The sequence below is a fragment of the Tyto alba genome, unplaced genomic scaffold (assembly GCF_018691265.1).
Source record: "Tyto alba isolate M040663 unplaced genomic scaffold, T.alba_DEE_v4.0 Super-Scaffold_42, whole genome shotgun sequence".
NCBI lineage: Eukaryota > Metazoa > Chordata > Aves > Strigiformes > Tytonidae > Tyto > Tyto alba.
Window position 1 is genome coordinate 13,503,350 of NW_024881318.1, and position 19,347 is coordinate 13,522,696.

The 19,347-nt window shown below is 58.2% G+C and overlaps 3 protein-coding genes across 5 annotated transcripts; all 3 read right to left on the minus strand.

Annotated features, from left to right (window-relative positions):
- Positions 1–493: 493 nt before the first annotated feature.
- Positions 494–3,163, minus strand: ENHO (energy homeostasis associated). Its single transcript, XM_042804827.1, has 2 exons — positions 2,898–3,163; positions 494–2,275 (listed from the first exon to the last, which is right to left on the minus strand). Exon 2 carries the CDS (start codon positions 1,962–1,964, stop codon positions 1,779–1,781), a length of 186 nt encoding a protein of 61 aa, XP_042660761.1. The 5' UTR covers positions 1,965–2,275; positions 2,898–3,163; the 3' UTR covers positions 494–1,778.
- Positions 3,164–6,959: 3,796 nt separating this feature from the next.
- Positions 6,960–9,690, minus strand: RPP25L (ribonuclease P/MRP subunit p25 like). 3 transcript variants are annotated; one of them, XM_032988042.2, is made up of 2 exons: positions 9,632–9,690; positions 6,960–8,334 (listed from the first exon to the last, which is right to left on the minus strand). In XM_032988042.2, the coding sequence occupies exon 2, from the start codon at positions 8,323–8,325 to the stop codon at positions 7,765–7,767; it is 561 nt and encodes a 186-aa protein (XP_032843933.1). In that variant the 5' UTR covers positions 8,326–8,334; positions 9,632–9,690; the 3' UTR covers positions 6,960–7,764. The 3 variants fall into 3 exon arrangements, with proteins under 3 accessions (XP_032843933.1, XP_032843931.2, XP_032843932.1); XM_032988040.2 differs by lacking the exon at positions 9,632–9,690 and adding an exon at positions 9,160–9,620; XM_032988041.2 differs by lacking the exon at positions 9,632–9,690 and adding an exon at positions 8,780–9,121.
- Positions 9,691–10,974: 1,284 nt separating this feature from the next.
- Positions 10,975–15,737, minus strand: DCTN3 (dynactin subunit 3). The gene is made up of 7 exons (XM_042804462.1): positions 15,607–15,737; positions 15,386–15,470; positions 14,330–14,416; positions 13,622–13,705; positions 12,822–12,880; positions 12,036–12,095; positions 10,975–11,357 (listed from the first exon to the last, which is right to left on the minus strand). The coding sequence occupies exons 1-7, from the start codon at positions 15,703–15,705 to the stop codon at positions 11,268–11,270; spliced, it is 564 nt and encodes a 187-aa protein (XP_042660396.1). The 5' UTR covers positions 15,706–15,737; the 3' UTR covers positions 10,975–11,267.
- Positions 15,738–19,347: the final 3,610 nt, after the last annotated feature.

Consider the following 19,347-nt stretch of genomic DNA (forward strand, 5'->3'; position numbering starts at 1 on the left):
GGCCTTGCCGCATGCTGATGAGCGGGGACGGGCTGTCACCACTGAAGCCTTGCACACAGCTGCCAGGACTGGGGACCAAAGGTGCTTGCTCCGCCAGGCAGGGGTGGTGGCAGGTGTCCTGCATCCGCTCAGCTGCCCCACGTCCCCCACAAGCATCCCTGTAACTTAAGGCCACAGCTTGGAAACTCTCCAGTGCCTCTAGCACTGGGGATGGGGGAGGGGGGGGCGGGCAGGGGTTCTTCCTGCTGACATCCACGTGCCCCCAGCTGTGGGCATCAAATACCCAGCCAGGTTTCTCACTCAGCGTTTAAAAGCCACCAAGGGATGCAAACGTGAGCCCTTCCTTGTCACCATCACCCAGAAGAACACCCACAGTCCTGCAGGGATGTCAGCCACCAGCCCTGGGGCAGCCACTCCTCAGCCCCATGGGAAAGGCAGGACGTGCCGCCTCCACCAAATTTTTCAGGCACTGGGCAGAGCTCAGAGACGCTGCCTGGGTCCTATGATCAGTTTATTAGTCTAGTAAAAACAACGCTGCAAAGGGATGCGTTAGCTACACCTGACATGGGGAGGAACCGCAGGCTCTGCCGGGCCTGGCCAAGCCTGCGCAGGGACCCTGTGCAAGTTCCCTCCCAGCACAGCCCACCCCCTCTATCCCCTTACTGCAGCGGCTGTGCCAGCGGGGGCCTTGGCTATTGCTCAGCTGTAGGATGGGCAGGGCAGAGAGGTCCAAAACCCACAGCACCTGCAGGCAAGGTGGGGGAATGCAGCTGCCAGGCTTGGGGACAAGCCAGATGACCAGCCTTCCTCCCCTCAGAGCCACTGTGGTTCCTGGGGAGGAATAGGGCTGGAAATGCTGTTTGTCCGGGCACCCTCATCTCCCCCTGTCTCCCAGCTCCCCAGCAAAAAGCCATCCCTGACTGCTGTCAGCAAGGACGGGGATGCCAACGGGGGCACATCTGCTGCCTGCAGGCAGATCAAACCCCACCAACTAGCCTTGGCTGGGAACAGGCAGGAGAGCAGGCAGGAGAGCAGGCAGGGACACACGCCCGGTGAGGAGGAGGTAAGTTTGCCTAGCAGTGTTGGTGCTAATGCTGGAGGGGATTGACAGACAGACCGGGGATGAACGGACAGACCATGCAGACCCTCTTGTGGCTCATTTAAATTGGCTGTCGGGGCAGACGGGTGCCAAATGCCCATTTAAGGCTGGGGGCACAAAGCACCCCAGGGCCATCCCCAAAGACACCCGGACTGGTAACACCCGACTCTGCCAGTGGTGCCAGGGCTGCTGGGGTCCCTCCCCCGGGGCACATCCCACCATATGGGGCAGTCAGACCCCTCGGGAACAGATGCCCATGCCAGCCCTGCTGCATCCCCTCTGAGCCCCCCATCTGGCCCCGCTCAGGTCTGCGATGCAGTGGCCACTGGCCTGGGCCACAAGTGCCAGGGAGGAGCCCACGGGCTGTCCCCAAACACAAGGTACACTCGAGGGCAGGGCTCCGGCTGTGCTTTCTGGCCACTGGGACACGAGGAATTGTCCCCGTAGCATGTCCCTGGCTGCTGTTGCTCCATCCCCATGGTCACTGTGGGCCTCCGCAGGGGCTCCACACACCAACACCACGCCGGCGGAGGGCTGTGCCCTGTGTCACAGCCCCTGTGGGCAGCCCGGCACCCCCTCTGCTCTCATTGTGCCCCGTCCAGCACCCCGGTCCCAGCACAGGCACCCAGGCTGGCGCCAACTCCTTTGGCACAGCTGGGCGCCCAAGTCCCCAGGCAGCTCAGGGCTGCAGCAGGTACTTCTCTTCGTTCCTTGCCTCATCCGCATCAGAAGCCGGGCTCTTTTTGGGGCACGAGGGGGTCCTGCAGGCCTTGCAGAGGATGAGGAAAAGGATGAGGATGAGCAACGCAATGACACAGTTAAAAGAAATAGCCACGACCGCTCCGGTGGAGAGGGCAGCCCCCATTGCCACTGTCCCACGGGAAAAAGCGGGCCCCGCAGCTCGGCCCCACGCTTGGGATGCCAGCACAGCGATCGGGTGGGCAGCTTCCACCCGTCGGCATTGGCAGGGGACAAAGTGGGCAGTGGTGGTGCTGGCAGTGGGGTGGGGATGGGGCCAGGCAGGCAGCAGGACAGCGTCACCCCGTCACAGTTTGGCGACTCGCAGCCATGTCCTGGGCTTCACCGCGCTGCTGGGAAGGAGAGATCACAGCTTTCGGCTTCCCCTCCTCTGGCAGGGCAGCGGGGACATTGGGACCCCTCTCCTCTGTCCTGCACCTGGAAGGGGAAAGTCACGGTCACCGCCAGCATGAGGGGACAGGCTGCCCAAGCCGTCGGGGTGGGCTGGGGGGGTGCCAGCGGGCAGCAACCCCGGGACCCAAGGGGTTCTGCTGCGGGTTTGAAGGCTGAAGCAGCTCCCAGGGCAGCGGCTGTTTGTGGGACCTTTCCAGCACCCCACACCCCGCCTGTCCCTCCCGTCCCCCCGTTCCCTGCAAGGCCCACCAAGCTGGGGCTGTCCCCCAGTTGGAGACTCAACGCCCCATCCCAGCCCAAACCCTCAGCCTCCGGGGCATCCCCAGGTGACTGCGGGAGGCCCTGGCCCAGCTCCTGTCCCCACTTTTCCAGCTGCCTGCACCCCACTGTGAAGTCCCGCACCCCAAAACAAGGCAAGCGGCCGGGCAGGCAGCAGGTGGACGGCCAGGGCAGCCCCAGCTTGTGCTTTTACCGGGCAAAGACAAAATTTCGGGGGTCCCCGGTGACCCTAATCCCCCGCTCCGCCGAGAAGCGTAACACCCGCGAAACCACCCCCCCCCCCCACCCCCGGCCCGCGGCGGAGCACCGGGCAGCAACAGGTCCCGCCGAATCCGCCCTCCCGTCGCGGGGCCCAGGCGTTACCTACCTGCCTCCACTCCGTCCCGGGAAGCGCCGGGACCCCGCCGGCGGGCGGGCGGGCGGGCAGCGATGCCGGAGCCGGGGCCCGGTGCGAAGCGGGGTCCCAGCGCGGGGTCCCGGTGCGGTGCGGCCGGCGCCGGGCCCCGGAGCGAGATGCCGGGGGGGGTGGGGGGGGGTGCTGGCAGGGTTTGGGGGGGTCCCGGTGCGCACCCCGGGCGCGGTCCCGCCGCCGGCCGCCCGGTGGGTGCCGCAGCCCCGCGCGCTGCCCGCTCCCTCCCGCCGGCACCGGGGGGCGGGACCTGGCCGTGCCCCGCCCCCCCCAGCCGGTCGTGCGCCATTGGGCGAGCTCCCGGATCAGGCCCCGCCCCCTCGGCCGGGGCCCACGTGAGCGGCGAGGGGAACGCCGACGGGCAGCGCGCGCTCTGCCGGCCCGGCCTGGCCCGGACCCTGCCCGCACAGCCCATAGACCCTGCCTATGGACCCTGCCTATGGACCCTGCCTATGGACCCTGCCTATGGACCCTGCCTAGAGACCCTGCCTAGAGACCCTGCCTATGGACCCTGCCTATAGACCCTGCCTATAGACCCTGCCTATGGACCCTGCCTATGGACCCTGCCTATAGACCCTGCCTATGAACCCTGCCTAGAGACCCTGCCTATAGACCCTGCCTATGGACCCTGCCTATGGACCCTGCCTATAGACCCTGCCTATAGACCCTGCCTATGGACCCTGCCTAGAGACCCTGCCTATGGACCCTGCCTAGAGACCCTGCCTATGGACCCTGCCCGCACAGCCTATAGACCCTGCCTATAGACCCTGCCTATAGACCCTGCCTATAGACCCTGCCTATGGACCCTGCCTATGGACCCCGCCTAGAGACCCTGCCTATGGACCCTGCCTATGGACCCTGCCTAGAGACCCTGCCTAGAGACCCTGCCTATGGACCCTGCCTATAGACCCTGCCTATAGACCCTGCCTATGGACCCTGCCTATGGACCCTGCCTATAGACCCTGCCTATGAACCCTGCCTAGAGACCCTGCCTATGGACCCTGCCTATAGACCCTGCCTATGGACCCTGCCTATGGACCCTGCCTAGAGACCCTGCCTAGAGACCCTGCCTATGGACCCTGCCTATAGACCCTGCCTAGAGACCCTGCCTATGGACCCTGCCCGCACAGCCTATAGACCCTGCCTATAGACCCTGCCTATGGACCCTGCCTATGGACCCTGCCTATAGACCCTGCCTATGGACCCTGCCTGTACAGCCTATAGACCGTGCCTATAGACCCTGCCTATGGACGCTGCCTATAGACCCTGCACGCACAGCCTATAGACCCTGCCTAGAGACCCTTCCTATAGACCTTGCCTATGGACCCTGCCTATAGACCCTGCCTGTACAGCCCATAGATCCTGCCTATAGATCCTGCCTATAGGCCCTGCCTATAGACCCTACCTGTACAGCCTATAAACCCTGCCTATAGACCCTGCCTACGGACCCTGCCTGCCCAGCCTATAGACACTGTCTATAGACCCTGCCTACGGACCCTGCCTGTACAGCCTATGGACCCTGCCCATACAGCCTAGAGTGCCCTTCTGTAGACCCTGCCTGCACATCCTATAGAGCCCTGCCCACACACCCTATGGAGCCCTGCCTATAGACCCTGCTCAGACAGCCCATACAGCCCTGCCCGTACAGCCTATGGACCCTGCCTGTACACCCTGTGGACCCTGCCTATAGACCCTGCCCGTACAGCCCTGCCTCTGCTGCCTATAGAACCCTGCCTGCGCTGCTCTGTCCCCACTGCCTGTACTGCCCGCGCTGTTGTTCTGTTCATCACGCTCCCGCCCTGCCCCTGCCTGGTCCTGCCCTGCCCAGCCCCGGGGGCCTCTGCCTGCTGCTGCCTGCCCTGCCCCTCTGCACACCTGTGCACACGCACATCCATGTGCACGCGCGCACACGCGTGCACACGCACGCACATGTACACACACATCCATGTGCACACGCACACACGCATGCACACGCATGCACACGGGCACACACACATCCATGTGCATGCGCACACACGCATGCACACGGGCACACACACATCCATGTGCACGCGTGCACACGCACGCACATGTACACACACATCCATGTGCACACGCACACACGCATGCACACGCATGCACACAGGCACACACACATCCATGTGCATGCGCACACACGCATGCACACGGGCACACACACATCCATGTGCACACGCACACGCACACACATGTACACACACATCCATGTGCACACGCACACACACATGCACACGCATGCACACGGGCACACACACATCCATGTACACATGCACACACGCATGCACACGGGCACACACACATCCATGTGCACACGCACACACACGTGCACCCTGGCCCCCTGCACTCTGGGGTTCGGTCGCAGGCAGGCAGGGGTGGGCACAGGTACCACCACAGGCCATGAAGGGGGGTACACACCCATTTTGGGGGGGCATTCAGTGCCCCGGAAATCTGGGCAGCAGCAGCCTCATAGGCACAGCTGGCTTCTCCCTGTCCTGTGCAGTGGGGAAACTGAGGCACGGGGCAGCCTGACCCGGGGCACAGGCGTGCTGCACCCCTGCTGAGCCGTGCCAGCCTCGAAATATGGGCTGGAGCCAGAGGCGCTGGGTGTGGGGTGTCACCCCAAAGCGGGGCGGAGGGATCTGCTGCAGCCCCTCGGGGTGCGGGGGGCCTCTCCGGCCGGGCGGCCCCGCACAGTGTGTCACACCAGGGGAGAGGCAGGTGGGTGAAGAACGGACGAAGAGCAGATCTGCAAGAGCTGGGACCTCCTCTGGCTGACCCGCCGGACGCTCCCTCTCCGGCCCCGGGGAAGGAAAGCTCTGGGGCAGCCTAGGAGGGAGAGCTGCTGCAGTCAGCCAAGGGTAGCTTTCAAACGGCAAAAGAAAAATAAAAATCACTTTGCAGCTTTGATGAGAAGGCGTTAAACGTGCCACTGCCATGGGGGAGGATTACAAAGGCTGCTTGAGGATCTGGCTCTCTGCGAAGAGGGCGTTTTTAACAGTAAACAAACACAAACACATTGCTCCTCGCAGTGTCAGAAGCAGTCTGATCAGACACTCAGCATCTTCCCTTGGCATTCCCTCCTTAGATGTAAAGGAGCAGCAGCTGGGAAGAGAATCTAGATAAATCAGCTTAGCTCTGCCCACAGGTTTCACCTGTGCTGGCATGGCAGAGGTCTGGGCATTTCCCCGAGCACCTTGTTAGCTCTGGGGACAATGGTGGGGCAGAGTGTGATGAGACCACCAGGAGAAGGGGAGTGGGACGGGGTGTGTAAACCCGGCACCGTCCCGGCTCGCGCCAGGCACTCAGCTGGTGTGAAACCTCATGCTGCACACCCCTGCTTCCCCCGGCAAAGTCTTGTACTGTGAAGGCGTCGGGTTGCATGGGTGAGGTACCCTCTCTCTCCCGCTCCAATTTAGGTAAAATCCCTTCTATAAATGCTTGTTTCCCGTCGACAAAGCAGCGCACTGGGTCCAGCTGGAGCTCGTCAACACAGGCAGCGACCCGGGAAGAGTGGGCAGGACAGGCAGCACTAGGGACACGGTGCACGCAGTGGCTGTTCTGGCAAGAGCTCAGCCTGTCACAGGGAACAGCACTTTCCTCCCGCCCAGCGTTACTCACCAGCGCTGCTCCAGGAGGAAAACTATTGCACAAGCAAAGATGCTCCATCCTCTGCCTCACTTGGCAGAGTTTGGGCTAAGTCTTTTTGAGACTGCAGTTCTAGTCAGTTTAAAAGAACAACAAAAAAGAATGAATGAGGAAAAAGCTTCCCAGGAAAAAACCTCCAGCTTGACCTTTCCTGGATATTAAAGGTGAACGGCAAAAGCAGGAAGAAAGGCTCCCCCCTTGCATCAGGGTCCATTTACAGCCACGAGAAGAACAAACGTGGAGCAGCAGGTCCCCTCCTCCTCAAGGAGAGCTGAAAGAGCAGAGTTTCAGCCAGCAGCCACAGCCCCACCAACGCTTACAGGGTGACCTCCAGTGGGATGAGGAAGACATGACAAATTTCACATTACACGAAGAGAAAATTTTATTTTATACCCATCTCTTCACATTATAAAGGAGCAAAAAGGGGAAAGAACAGAGTCTTTCGGAGTTTACTGTTACCACCACCCCCGGGCACTCGCACAGCTACAGGATTTCAGACGGGCTAAGACTCGAGTCGACTCCTGACACTGTCGCGGAGAGGGGTGTAACGGCCGGCTCCACCGAGGTGAAAGGAAGGCAGAAAGGGCGCCACGCACACACAGCCGCAGACGGAGTCAATATCCCCGCAGTCCTACATTCAAACCGCTTGACGGGCCCAGCAGATGGACTCTGAGGCACAGAAACATCCAACCCAGCCCCGTGCCCCGCTGTCCGCTCGCACGAGCTCTGGCGGTGCAGGATCGGGTGCCACCTCCCCTCCGTACCGCAGCAAGAGCCACCCCCACCTGCCGCACAAGCGGGCACCCGCCACGCACGCCCGCTGCCCGGGCTGCCGCGCCGCCCCGAGCAGCTGAAACCCTGCTCAGCCAGCAGCCGCCCGCCGGGGCTCGCTGAGCAGACGCCAGCAGGTACTTGATCAAGCAGGGACGGTTCCTGTCTTCCCTGAACCACACAGGAGTATAGCCTGGCAGCCTTTGACAAAGGGAACTTGTCAAAACAGTCTCAGGCAGCTACAGTCAGGTCCGTTTTGAAACAGTTAAATCTCTCCTGCCCTCCCCTAACAACTCTGCAAGCCCCCGTGTTCAGCAGCAGCTTTCCAGCTACAGCAGCTGTCTTGTTTCCTTAACTCCCCCAAACCACACCCAAAAACGGTGTGGGCGTCTCAGGACTTGGCGCAGGGCTCCCCAGGCGCTCCTCCAGCCGACCGAGGGTGCTTTCCCGTGCTGCCAACTCCCCTGCCTCCACCCTGCTTCCTCTTCATTTGGCCCTGGGACTCCGATTTAAGGGTCTCAATCCAGAAGGCATCAAAAGAGCCTGGAGCCTGGTATCCCGGCTCCTGAGGGTCGAGGGCGTCTTTGCTGAGTAGGACACATATGGCAGGAATATTTCTCTTCACTGTCAAGGCATCGAGGCCCGCCTCAGGCACAATGGGTTCCCAGATCTCTTCAATCTGTTTGAAGAGCACTTTGGTGATCTGGTGCAGCTCTTTGAGCCTCCGTTTCATGATTTCCACACAGGTAATGGTCTTGCTGACGGCCTTGCCAGAGCCAGTGAAAAGGATCTGCCTCACCGAGTCCAGCTCCATCTTGCTGATGGCATAGCCCATCAGATTTCTGATTTTGCTCCCATCCTTCACTTTCATTTCAATAATATCAGGGGGCAGGTCAGTGAAAGGAAGAGGACAAGGTTTCTCCACAATTTTGGCCTTCTTATAGTTCTCCATTCTGCAGTGCTGAAAAGGAAAACGGATCCATTAATACAAACTCTAATTGCTGCGCAAAGGGACTCTCCCCGAACTTAGCTACAACCTCTTCTCTAAAGGGCACTCTGAGCTATCAGAGTTGGGGATCCTGAAAAGGCATACCCAAAAGATCAGCAAGAACGCCCAACTTGTGCTGAAGGCTCACTTGTATCTCAGTCTTCCTCAGCACATACCTACAGCAAGCACACTGCCAGAGGGCAGGCTGGGCCCCAACAGGCAGGTGGTGAAAAACGCATGGTTGGTGTTGCAGACCTAGGCAGGATGAAGTAGAAAATACAGGCTGTAACTCAGGGGAAAGCAAGGAACATATGGGTGAGCTGAGGTTATTGGGAACAGAACCCGGGGGGATAATGACCACAGCTGCACCCGTGAACCACACCAGAATGTGCACGCGATGAACCCAGGCACAGCTCACCTGCAGCAGCTCAGTTATGTACAGAAACAGAGTTGTGGGGCTCTGAGCCCAACGGCTGGTCAGCCTAGGTGAAAGGCCTGGGACTGGATACTTGATGAAACATTGCAGGTCACAGGGGAAATGGCAAGCCAGGCATTGCAAGCAGAAGATGTGGGCAGCAAGAAGCAGAACCACAGAAAAGCACGTGATGAACAAAAAAAAAGGGTTCTCCACGGGAAAGTGAAAGACAAAAGACAGAATGGTCCAGTCTCATAGCTCCCCACTCTGCCAAGGCAGGGTCCTTCTTCTGGCATCCTGACTGAGGCCCGCCTAATCTGTGGAGGGCTGGCACCCCCCACAGCACTACAGAAAGCCCAAGGCGCCCAAAAAAGCTTTATTACCTGTAGGCTTGTGAGCCCTGTTTCACCCAAAGCCAGCACCTTGTCCCCCATCCCTTGCGCAGACGGGGCAGGTCAAGCACGTCCCCCCCCCCCCCCACGACGCCCTCACCCCCAGCACGGCAGCAGGCCGCCGTGGGTGCCTGGGGGACCCGCCACGCACACCAGGGGGGGATGGAAAAGCAGACGAGGCTGGGGACACAGGGCCCTGGGAAAGGCCATGGCGCTGCGACAGGGAACGCAGGGCGGGGGGAGGAGGAGGGAAGCCAGGCCGCTCTCACAAGGGGCCTGAGGAGAGGCCAGGCCGCTGCTGTGGGAGGGATGAGGCGGGCGGGGGGAAGCCACGAGGGTCCGTGAGGAGCCCAGGTGCCGCTGCAGGGTCCCGGGAGGAGGCGGGGCCGCGCTGTAAGTGACCGTGGGGAGCCCGAGGGTTGTGTTTGGGGGGGGAAGTGGGTAACGCGGCTCCAGCTCTCACCTGCGGCCGCCTCCCTGTTCCCCTCGCTACAAGATGGCGGCGGCCGCGGGGAGCGCGCAGGCGCGGAGTGGGAGCGCCGCGCTCCGGTCCCCGCCCACCCGTGGCGTCACAGCGGCGGGGCGGTCACGCCCCTCCCGCCACGGCCCCGCACGATCCCGGGCGGGACGAGGCGGGAAGCGGCGGGGCCGTGCTCGTTTTTGGGGCGCACGCCCACCCTCTCCATACCCATACCTGATACAGGGCCAAGATAGGAACAGGGGATGTAAGGGTTAACATGAGAATAGCAAGAAGGGGATAATAGCAAGAAGGGGATAACAAAAGAAAATAGTTCAAGGGAAATAGTTTAGTTAACGGTTAACAGTCCTGCTTAGTGAGCAGACAGTTTATAAAACACGGTGAGCTCTCTAGGCTTTATCAGTACCAAGCCGGTTGGAACTAGACCCACGGTTTGGACAACAGCCAGTAAGAAACTGAGTCTGCGCAAAACCTGGGGTCACAGAGCGGACAGGAGGAAGAGGAGCTTGACTTCATCCCCAAAGACCCCCACGACCACCACCAGAAGACACTGCGCAGACTCAACTGGGAGGAGATTATGGAAATGCTAATTATAATACGAAGCGGGGATAGGTGTTGAATATGTATAGGCGTATTGCGAAATATTATGAATATGTAATCATTTGCTCTATAAATCTTAGGTAACAGCACCACACGTTGGGTACACAATAGGAGGAGTTATCCCCTGTGTACCTCAGCGCTGAATAAACATACCTACTTTACAATCTATCAGATTGTGGAGTCTATTTCCGCACGTCATACCCACACCCCACCCCCAGAGCTGCCTCAGAGCGCTCCCCCGTACCCCACCAGGAGGAACGTCAGGGCCCAGCATCCTCCCAGGCCCCCCCGAGGGACGAGCACAGGGGTAGCCAAAGCTCCTCCAGGCTCCCGGGTCCGTGTCACACCCAGCAGGTTTTGGGATGAGCATGAGCTCCCAACTCAGGAAGATCCTAGTGCCTGGACAAACTCCAGGCGATGGCCAGACCAAGGCAAGGCACAGGTTGCACCTCTCTCTGAAGGGGAAAGAGCCGGCCAGGGGTTCTGGCTCGCAGCAGCCAGTGCGGGGAGCAGAGGTGGGAGGAAGGCAAGAGCTGCTGCCTCCTCTTCGCAAAGAGCCAGAAGAGCGTGTGCTGCAGCCCCGGGAACGCGGTGGGACGGGAGGGGATTCACCTGCCCTTGGGCCAAGGCCAAGTGAAACCGCCCACAATCTGCCATGAGGCCTTGCCCCGGGGAAAACCACAGTCTGTGTGACAAGTCTTTGCCCCCGGGGAGGAAGACACAACCCACACGGCATTTCAGGATTTTACTACAGTCCACAGTAACAGCAGAAAGGGATTTTTAAATGTTACAAACTAAAACCTGTCAGGGAAGAGCAAGATTTGCAAACAGTGGCATATTAAGGAGTAGTGTGACTTCGATTCGGGACTGACATGGCTCAGCTGCGGAGCCAGCGTGTCCCCCCCGAGAGCCTCTGATGTCACCTGCAGCATGCTCACGCAAAGTGGGAAGGCGCTGAGGCAGCAGGGTGGAAGCTGTGCTGCAGCCTCTCCAGAGAGGCCCGAGGCTCCTGGCTCTGCCATCATTCAGCTGCAGGTTTCACTTCCTTGGCTGTTTCCAGCTGCACCAGTATTTCATTCCACTGGACAAACTGCTTGGAGAGAAGTAGGGTCTGGACATGACTTCTAAGGAAAGAGACGTGGAAACTGCAGGGAAGAAACCAAGGTCAGAGCGCTCTGACAATTCCATTACATTCCCAATTCCTTGGAAGAGGAAGAAACCCGGGGCACCAGGCTGTAGAAAGCCTGCACAGACTCAAACCATCCCGGTGCTGAGCCGCCGTGCAGCATCAAACACCGATGGGAGTCCAGGAGGCACTTCCAAACACTGCACAGCACTGCTTTTCAAGGGGCCTTCTACAGAAAATAGCAAAGCTTCCCCACCCACCATGATTTTAAGATGTCTCTCGGCACTGGGATCCCACACAGCCAGGATTAAGCCGCTGTTTGGCTCAGGGAGGTCGCAGGGACCGACACTCACCTGGAGGGAGATGGCAATGTCCTGCCGGCCAGTGCGAGCTCTGCACCAGCACGCAGGCTGCGCTGCTCCTTCGCAGAGAGCCGCACGGTGAGCTGCTGGCATCCTGCCCTTCCCCCCGCAGAGACAGGCAGTTCTGGCCCTCGGTTCTGCTCCCGAGAGGAGTATGACAGGGACATGGGCGTCACCATGTCAGAAAGGGCACTGGACATTAAACCCAGGGCTGGGGATCCAACAGTATCTAATGGGGGGAAGGCGGCCCAAGAGACAGGCAGGCAGTTCAGCTGTGTCAGGCCCAAGGCTCAAAGGATACCATTTTGTTGTAGACTTCAAGGAGTGTCTTGACACTGTCAGTGAGATCGTGACACTGTTCCTGTGAAGAGGGGAACCACAGTGAGTGAGCAATAAATAAACTGTCCTCCCAGTCCCTGACAGCATGGGGGGGACACTCATCCAAGGCCAGTACTGAGATTAGAGCTAAGACCCTGGCTGTGGCCACTCACTGCAGCTGGAAGGGTTTCAACAGTCAAAAGAAAGGTTACAAACACCCATGCTGATGAAGCACCAAAGCCTTTGGGCTTGTACTGCTGCCTGCCTCTCCTCAGCATCCATACTTTGCTTGCCCCAGAATGGAAAATCACCACAAAATGCTGAAAGGGGGAATTAGGCACTGCCCAGGCTTCAGGAGCACTCAAACAGGGAAGGGAAGGGTGAAGGGACAATGTGACAGCATCAACAGCCTTCCAGAGACTAGGACACTGGAGGAATACAAAGCTTCACCTCAGTGTTCCAGTGAAAGTGGGAATGCCAGCTGATTAAACCCACTGCCGCTTATTGTCATTCAAACCTCTGTTTTGAGTAGGGTTATAGTAGGCAAAGCACTTTTCCAGCTCAGACTCAAATGTCAGAAATCCTGGTGACTTCTCCCCACAAAGTGCTTACACTTCTTTAAGACTTCAGTAACAATGTTCCGGGATTGAAAAAAAAACTGCTATAAACGAGGAAGTCAGGCAGTTGCAAATACAGCGGTGTCAATACATCCACTGACAAATGGTTCCTCCTCCCTGCTATTCAAGACTGTCAAGAATATTCACTCTACCTGCTGCTGTATGTGGATTTGACAGAGTCGCTGTAGTTTGGCTGCATGGTCAGGAACCGCTGAAAGCACAGAAGAGAAATCCATTTTGTTTGTTTCACAGCACATGGGATTAGTTCCCAAAATAAAGACCATTCCTTTTCCGCAAGCGCATCACAGAACTCCACTCACTGAATGCAAGTGCCACACGCCACAAACACATCTTTTACATGACTGAAAAAAAAGCCCTAGCTATCCTGTACATTAAATACCAAGTTTATCTACTTTTTCTGGACGGCACAACTTAAGGGACGCCCACAGCACGGGTTAGTCAAGAACTACATCAGAGTAAACTACCTGGATGAATGTTATGGCAGGCAATTAAAAAAGACATACCTGGATGAACATTATGGCAAGCCATTAAAAAGGCACCTCTGCCTATGCCAGAAGCAGAGATGTTCTGGACATAGAGCCTAATTGCCTGCCATAATGTTCATCCAGGTAGCCTGCCAATCTCCACCCTCTCTGCTAAGCTCTGTCTCTAACCAGCTTCCTGACCAACTCTGTCACTTCCTTGACCGTGCACAGGACATTAGAGCAGCACGAGGGAGAAGCAGACATACCACTGTTTGCACATACTTCACTCACACTGGGTTGTGTGCTTAGCTCTCCCCTCCTCTAATCCAAGGCTCAAAAAAAAAAAAAAACAAAACACCACCCCACCCAAAAAAAACAAACCAAAACACCCCCTCCCCCCAAAACAGGGTAGGCAACAGCTTGGGGGGTATCATTTGCAGCTCAAAGCTGCAGAAGAACATGCGTACCTTGGATACTGGTACTGTCCAAGATGGGCTGAAGGTTCTTCACCTGCTCCAGAAGGGCTGCGCGGGAAGGAATAGCCTGCTCCTCTGGTTGGGGAGGGACAAGAAGCAACATCAGTAAATCTAAGACAGTTTTGGCTTTTCACAAATACTGATGAGGTGACTTTTCCAGATGATCTAACTGTACAGAAAGGAGCTTGTTTATGATTTTATTTAGACTTTTGTGCTGCTCAACCTTGGATCTTGGTTCACCTTAATTTAAGGCAGGACAATCTCCACCAAGTTTCATTCGCAGACTATACCAACACAGGGCTGAACCAAATTCCCTGGGGCAAAACAGGACAAGGCTAGGAGTTGTTTAAAATACATCCAAATGTCTTCCACTTTTGTCACAGCCTAAAGAATACTGGAAGTAGGGTGATGAAAATATTCTAGCTCCCATTTTTCTTTTCAACCTTTTATTAATTTAGAGTTAAACTGATCAAAACTGAAAATATCAGAACCAATAAAATTGCAGCATGTACAGGCACAAGGGAGCACTAAGGGTGATAGACATTCTTGTACAAACTATCCCTCTGCCAGCTCTAAAGAGGGTGCCTTGCCAGATCTTTACAACTAAAGAAAATAAATTTATCCCAATCCAGCTGAGGTAAAAGACAACTTTTACAGTGCTAAAAACACTCCTGTGTCTTCTCTCAATTCAAGCCATACCTGCCAAGATGAACTGCAGCTTCATGGCATCTGGAACAGCCATCCTATCAATGTACTGAGGGTCGAGATACTTTATCACATCTTCAACTAGAGTGAAAAATAGGTTTGGGGACAAGAAGTAGGAGAAACATTATTGCATTTACAAGAGCAATTTTCCCCCCAGACTATGCATCAGGTTACTTTGTAACTACTGCCCATTTAGATCAAGAATTTCTACAGCACTTGAAAATATGTAACTTTGGAGCACTGTGACCCATCACTGAAAAATGGCTCAAGCCAAATAACTGCTTCGTCGCAGACACCCACAACACTTGTTTTTTATTTGGATAATGATATTAAAGGTGAGTGAAATCTGTTTCTTCCTGCCCTAGAAACAAAACGAGCCAATAGCCCTCCATCCTGATCCTTAAAATACAGAGTTTACGTTTTCATACCAAATGGCCACTGCAGCCTCGGAGCACAATGACCCTACACGGCCTGCTTCTTCTGCAACACCAGACAGCAAAACCTGACCAAGAGACAGCTTTGCAGGACAAAGCACCTCTCCAGTGTCCACTTCCAATATCTCTCAGCCCAGAGGCAGCTCCCCAGATCTGTCCACCAGCGGCTGCCCGTGATCCTTATCACTCCCACCATGCACGGAGGGGAGAGCTGCTCTAGCACGCTCAAGAAGCCCCTGGGTGAAAGAAGACATTTCAGGAGCCCACGCGCCAGCCACCTTCAAGGGCTGCACTTCAGGCGAAGCAAATCACTGCACTGGTGCAGGCGGACACCAGGCGAAGAACAGGTTGCAGCGGCCTGCTTCCCATCCCCGACAGACGAGCGGGATAGTCGTGAGAGCTCACCCACTTCATTTCTCTGACAAATAAGAAAAACTAGAGCCCAAAACAAAACAAAAAAAAAAAAAAAAGGGGGGGCTCGCACGGGGGAGGGTGTCAAGGGATCTTTTGTTTAGAGGAGCAAAACGCCATGCAGGGGTGTCGAGCTCTCCTGACTTCCCTGCCCCCCCATTTCTCCCAGTCCCCCCACCCCCCCCGCTTCCCTGAACCCGCTCACTTTTCTTAAACAGGATTTTGATCCTCTCCCTCTTGCCGGCGATATTGTTCAGCGCCACCTGCGCTTTCATCAGCTCCTCCGCCACCTGCGGAGGCACAGAGGAAGAAGGACGGGCCTGTCAGACCCCGCCAGACCCAGGCCTGGCTCCGAGGGGAGGCCGGGCCGGGCCGGGCCCCAGGGCGCCCAAGGCCGGTATCCCTGCCCCCCCGCCCCCCCGACACCTTGCGCGGCTCGCAGGGCCCATCGCCGCCGTTAACGCGCTGCTCCAGCTCCTCCAACCGCCACTCCAGCCGCCGCAGCTCCGCCGCCCCCGCCGCCATCTTGCCGCCCTGCCGGAAAGGCGCGGCCCGCCGCTTCCGCCCCGCCCCTCTCCGTTGCCAAGGAGGCTTGTTGCTAGGGGGCTCCGTTGCCATGGAGACGGGGCGGGGAGGGGGTGATGGAGCCCGAGGAGGGGGTAGCTACTGCCGGGGATCGGGGAGGGGAGGGGGGAGAGAGATGTTGAGCCCCTGAGAGAGGCGAGGAGGGGAGTCTGCGGCCGGTCGATGGTGATTTGGGCTGCAGAGCGGAACACGCAGGCCTCCCGCCGCCCCGGGGCGGTCGATGGCTGCTCCGTTCCGGCGTGGCCCGCCTCGGAAAGAGGCGCTGGGATGTGTTAAAAGAAATTGATAGAGCGATCTATGGGCTTGCGAGGAGGCAGGGCCTTTGAAATTCGGGAGGCCACCACGGGCTTTCCCCCAGGCCTCAGCCTTCCCGGGTTCACCTTTCTCCTATCAACCACTAGAAAGTGAGGCACTAATGAATGAAGCAGCCGACTCCAGCCCCACCGCTGCCTGCAGCTGGCACTCACGATTACAGGGATCTCTCGAAGGGATGAGATGAATTCATAGTAGCAGCATCCACCACGGAGAAAAGTCCAGAGACTTTCCAAACTGCAGAGGGAGGTGTTCAGGAGGCTTCAAAGCACCTTGTGATGTTCCTTGCTGCCCAGGGCTCAGCTTGCTGCAGCCCCATCATGCCCAGGTAACCTCAGCAGTGCCAGAGCTGCCCCAGGCTGCAGGGCAGTCTCTGTCCCTCACTGGCCGTGAGCATGGGCTTGTGGTGCACCACTATGCCCCAGGCACCAGGGAACACCCAGTCAAGGTCCCATGCTAGGCTCTTAGGTCAACACCATCTGCTAATAGTGAGTGCTTTGTTTGTGTGTCTGGCAATGCTGTCTGGCTGGCTTTGAAGACCCTCTCGGTGCCCTTTGCCAAGAGCAAAACCCACTGTGGCCTGGAAAGGCTTTGTCCTTCCACATTTGTTCCTACAAGGAGTTGTCCAGGGCTGCCAGGCTGCAGAAGGGAGCTCTGTGGTGGCCCAGGGACACAACAACCTCTTTGGCCCCCCAAATCTCCCTGAAGAAGCTGTGCAGAGCATTTGGGCAGGAGAAGCAGGCTGAGGCTCCCGTGTGCTTTGCCTTTTTTCCCAGGGATCAATAGCTGGCCTGTGGAAAAGGGATCTTCAGAGGAGAAGAGCTGCACTTTGTTACACAAAGGTGACAAATAGAAATCGTTTCATTAGCAGAAGTGGCTGGGGGCTGCATACACAGTGCTGGTCTGTGTTTAGAGGGTACAGGTTGTACTGTGGCCTGTGCTCAGTGTGATGGGCAATGCCCACAAATACCCAAATGCCCATGCTAGAGGGTCACAGATCACCCACTTCCCCACAGTGAGAAATCCATGCAGTCCTACGACTCAAGCACTGGAGGGCTTTGTATTTGGAGGACACCCACCTTCTAGAGTCCCATCCAGCCTGCGAGCCTTGGGACGGGTCTGAAGCCACAGCACTGGCTGCACACAGCCCAGCACAGTGCACAGTGAATCCGTCCCCTCCTCCCTGGGGCTGAGAGGAGACCTTCAACTCCATCCCTGTCCCTGGAGCCTGCGGTGGTGCACTGATGCCACAGTCACCTGCCCCCAGCCAAGCGCTGAGGCTGGATCCAGTGCTTCTCCTGCTAGGCTGAATCATCCTCCCATCCTCCTTTTCCTCCATCCCACTCAATTACAGTCCCTGCGGGATGCGGGAAGTGGGCATCGATCAGGGCTGGTTACTCAGGTGACAGCAGCTGTGTCCCCGAGCCCCCCAGGGAGCGTGGCAACACACATCACCCCCTGAGCTGCGTAACGAGTGGGGACATGGGCCCGCGAGTGCCCTCCCGGCTCCCCGGGGCCCTGGCGCTCAATGAGCTGTGGCCAGCACTGCGTGGCAGTGACAGGGGAGATGAGACCCCAATTAAGGCTGCATCGATCCCACTCTGGCTCCACTCGGCAAGTTGTGATGGGCTGTGCTGTGGCTGCAGGAGTTCTGTGCTGGGGGCTTAGCTGTCTCGCACCCTGGCAATTCTACCCCAGAGCAAACACCCTGGGACCATCTATCAGCCCGGGGCACACACAGATATACTCAGAAACGCATACACAGAGAGTGAAACCCTGCTGCAGCCTGGCGTACGCACACACACGCACAGACATGCGCTCACACACATACACACAGAGGGAAACTCACGACAACCCGGTGCACATATGCACACGCTGGGAACCCTACTGCAGCCTGGTGAGCACAAACTCACGCACACACACACACACACCCACACACCCACAAACACAGACATTCATGGACCCCCTCACTTTTATACCCACCTACGCGGCCTCTCTGGCCAACCCGGCCCGAAGCAGCCCTACGGCCCTCTGTCGGGGGTCCTTTGTCCCCGCCCCCCGTGTCCCCAACATCTCCACCCCCGTGTCACCCCCGTGTCCCCAGGTGCCCCCGCCCGTGTCGGGCCGCGCCGCTGCAGCACCCTGGACAGCGCCCGCGCCGCCGGGCTGGCTCCGAGTTTGGGGGTGCCCCCGGGGGCGACCCTTGGATCAGAAGGTTCTGGCCCCATAGGTGCCAGCGGCCTGGCTTCACGGGTGCCGGGGTGTGCCTGGCCCCGTGCCTCCTGGCACACACGGGTGTCCGTGTGCGCACCCAGGTGCCTGTGCCCGTGTGTCCGCTTGCACACGTAGGTGCGAGCGCGACTGCGTGTGAGCGTGCCTGGCACCGAGTTTGTACGAGGGAGCGCACAAGTGATCTGCGAGTGTAAAGCGCGGCAACTTGCGCCGCCTGTGCGTTCCCAACGCTTTCCCGCGCACATTCCCTGGTAAGTGCGCTCGTGAGCGCTCCCATCCGTGTCTCCCGGCTCTGGCTGGGCCACCCGTGCCCTCCGTGGGTGCAACCCCACAGCCATGTCCCTTGCCTGGCACAGGCAGCCTAATGGGGTCCCAACCCACGGGTGAGCTGCCACTGGGCAGCTTGTGGGGCCAAGCAGCCCCATGGCCTGGCTATGATGGCTGGAGTTGGTGCCCAGCCCGTGCTTGAGGGCTTTGGTGGGTGTAGGGCATCTGTTTGCAACCCAGATCCCTAAGAAACTAAGGCAACCCTGTACTGGAGGCAAAGGTGAGGCAGGCTCTGAAACCTCAGGCACTGTAGCTGCTACCCCACAGTGTCACGGGCTATGGAAGTGTCCTGCACCCCCAAACTGTCCCCAGGCTGGGCACCGGGGCTCTGCAGATGGCACAATGTCATGCATACCACCGTCAACACTGGTTTGGTTCAGCAGTTAATTTCCTTTAATAGATACACAGAGTCACATAGCTGTGGTGGGAGTGCTGGGGGGGAGCCCAGAGGCACCAAGCCCTGGCCCCCTGCACTGAGGTAGAGGTGAGAGTTGCTCCACGCTCACCTGCTTTGGCACCCAGGGGTGCAAGCGGGTGGAGGAGGTGCCCGCCCGGCCCCAACGAGGTAGTTTGGAGTGCCCTCCATCTCCCTGCCCCTCATCTGGGGACATCGGCATCTGGGCGGTCTTTGGTGATGGGTGACAATGCTGGGCCTCCCTGCCCTACCCCCACCAACAAGCTCCTCCCAGTGCACAAGCCCCATCCCGATAT

Coding starts and splice junctions, on each gene's coding strand:
- ENHO (XM_042804827.1), bottom strand. CDS start 1,964: ATGGGGGCTGCCCTCTCCACCGGAGCGGTCGTGGCTATTTCTTTTAAC.
- RPP25L (XM_032988040.2), bottom strand. CDS start 9,210: ATGGGGGACAAGGTGCTGGCTTTGGGTGAAACAGGGCTCACAAGCCTA. Junction 8,335..9,159: donor CAGGGCTCACAAGCCTACAG/GTAATAAAGCTT, acceptor TTTCCTTTTCAG/CACTGCAGAATGGAGAACTA.
- DCTN3 (XM_042804462.1), bottom strand. CDS start 15,705: ATGGCGGCGGGGGCGGCGGAGCTGCGGCGGCTGGAGTGGCGGTTGGAG. Junction 12,096..12,821: donor AAATCCACATACAGCAGCAG/GTAGAGTGAATA, acceptor CCCTCTTCACAG/GAACAGTGTCACGATCTCAC. Junction 11,358..12,035: donor TTGAAGTCTACAACAAAATG/GTATCCTTTGAG, acceptor AGTCATGTCCAG/ACCCTACTTCTCTCCAAGCA.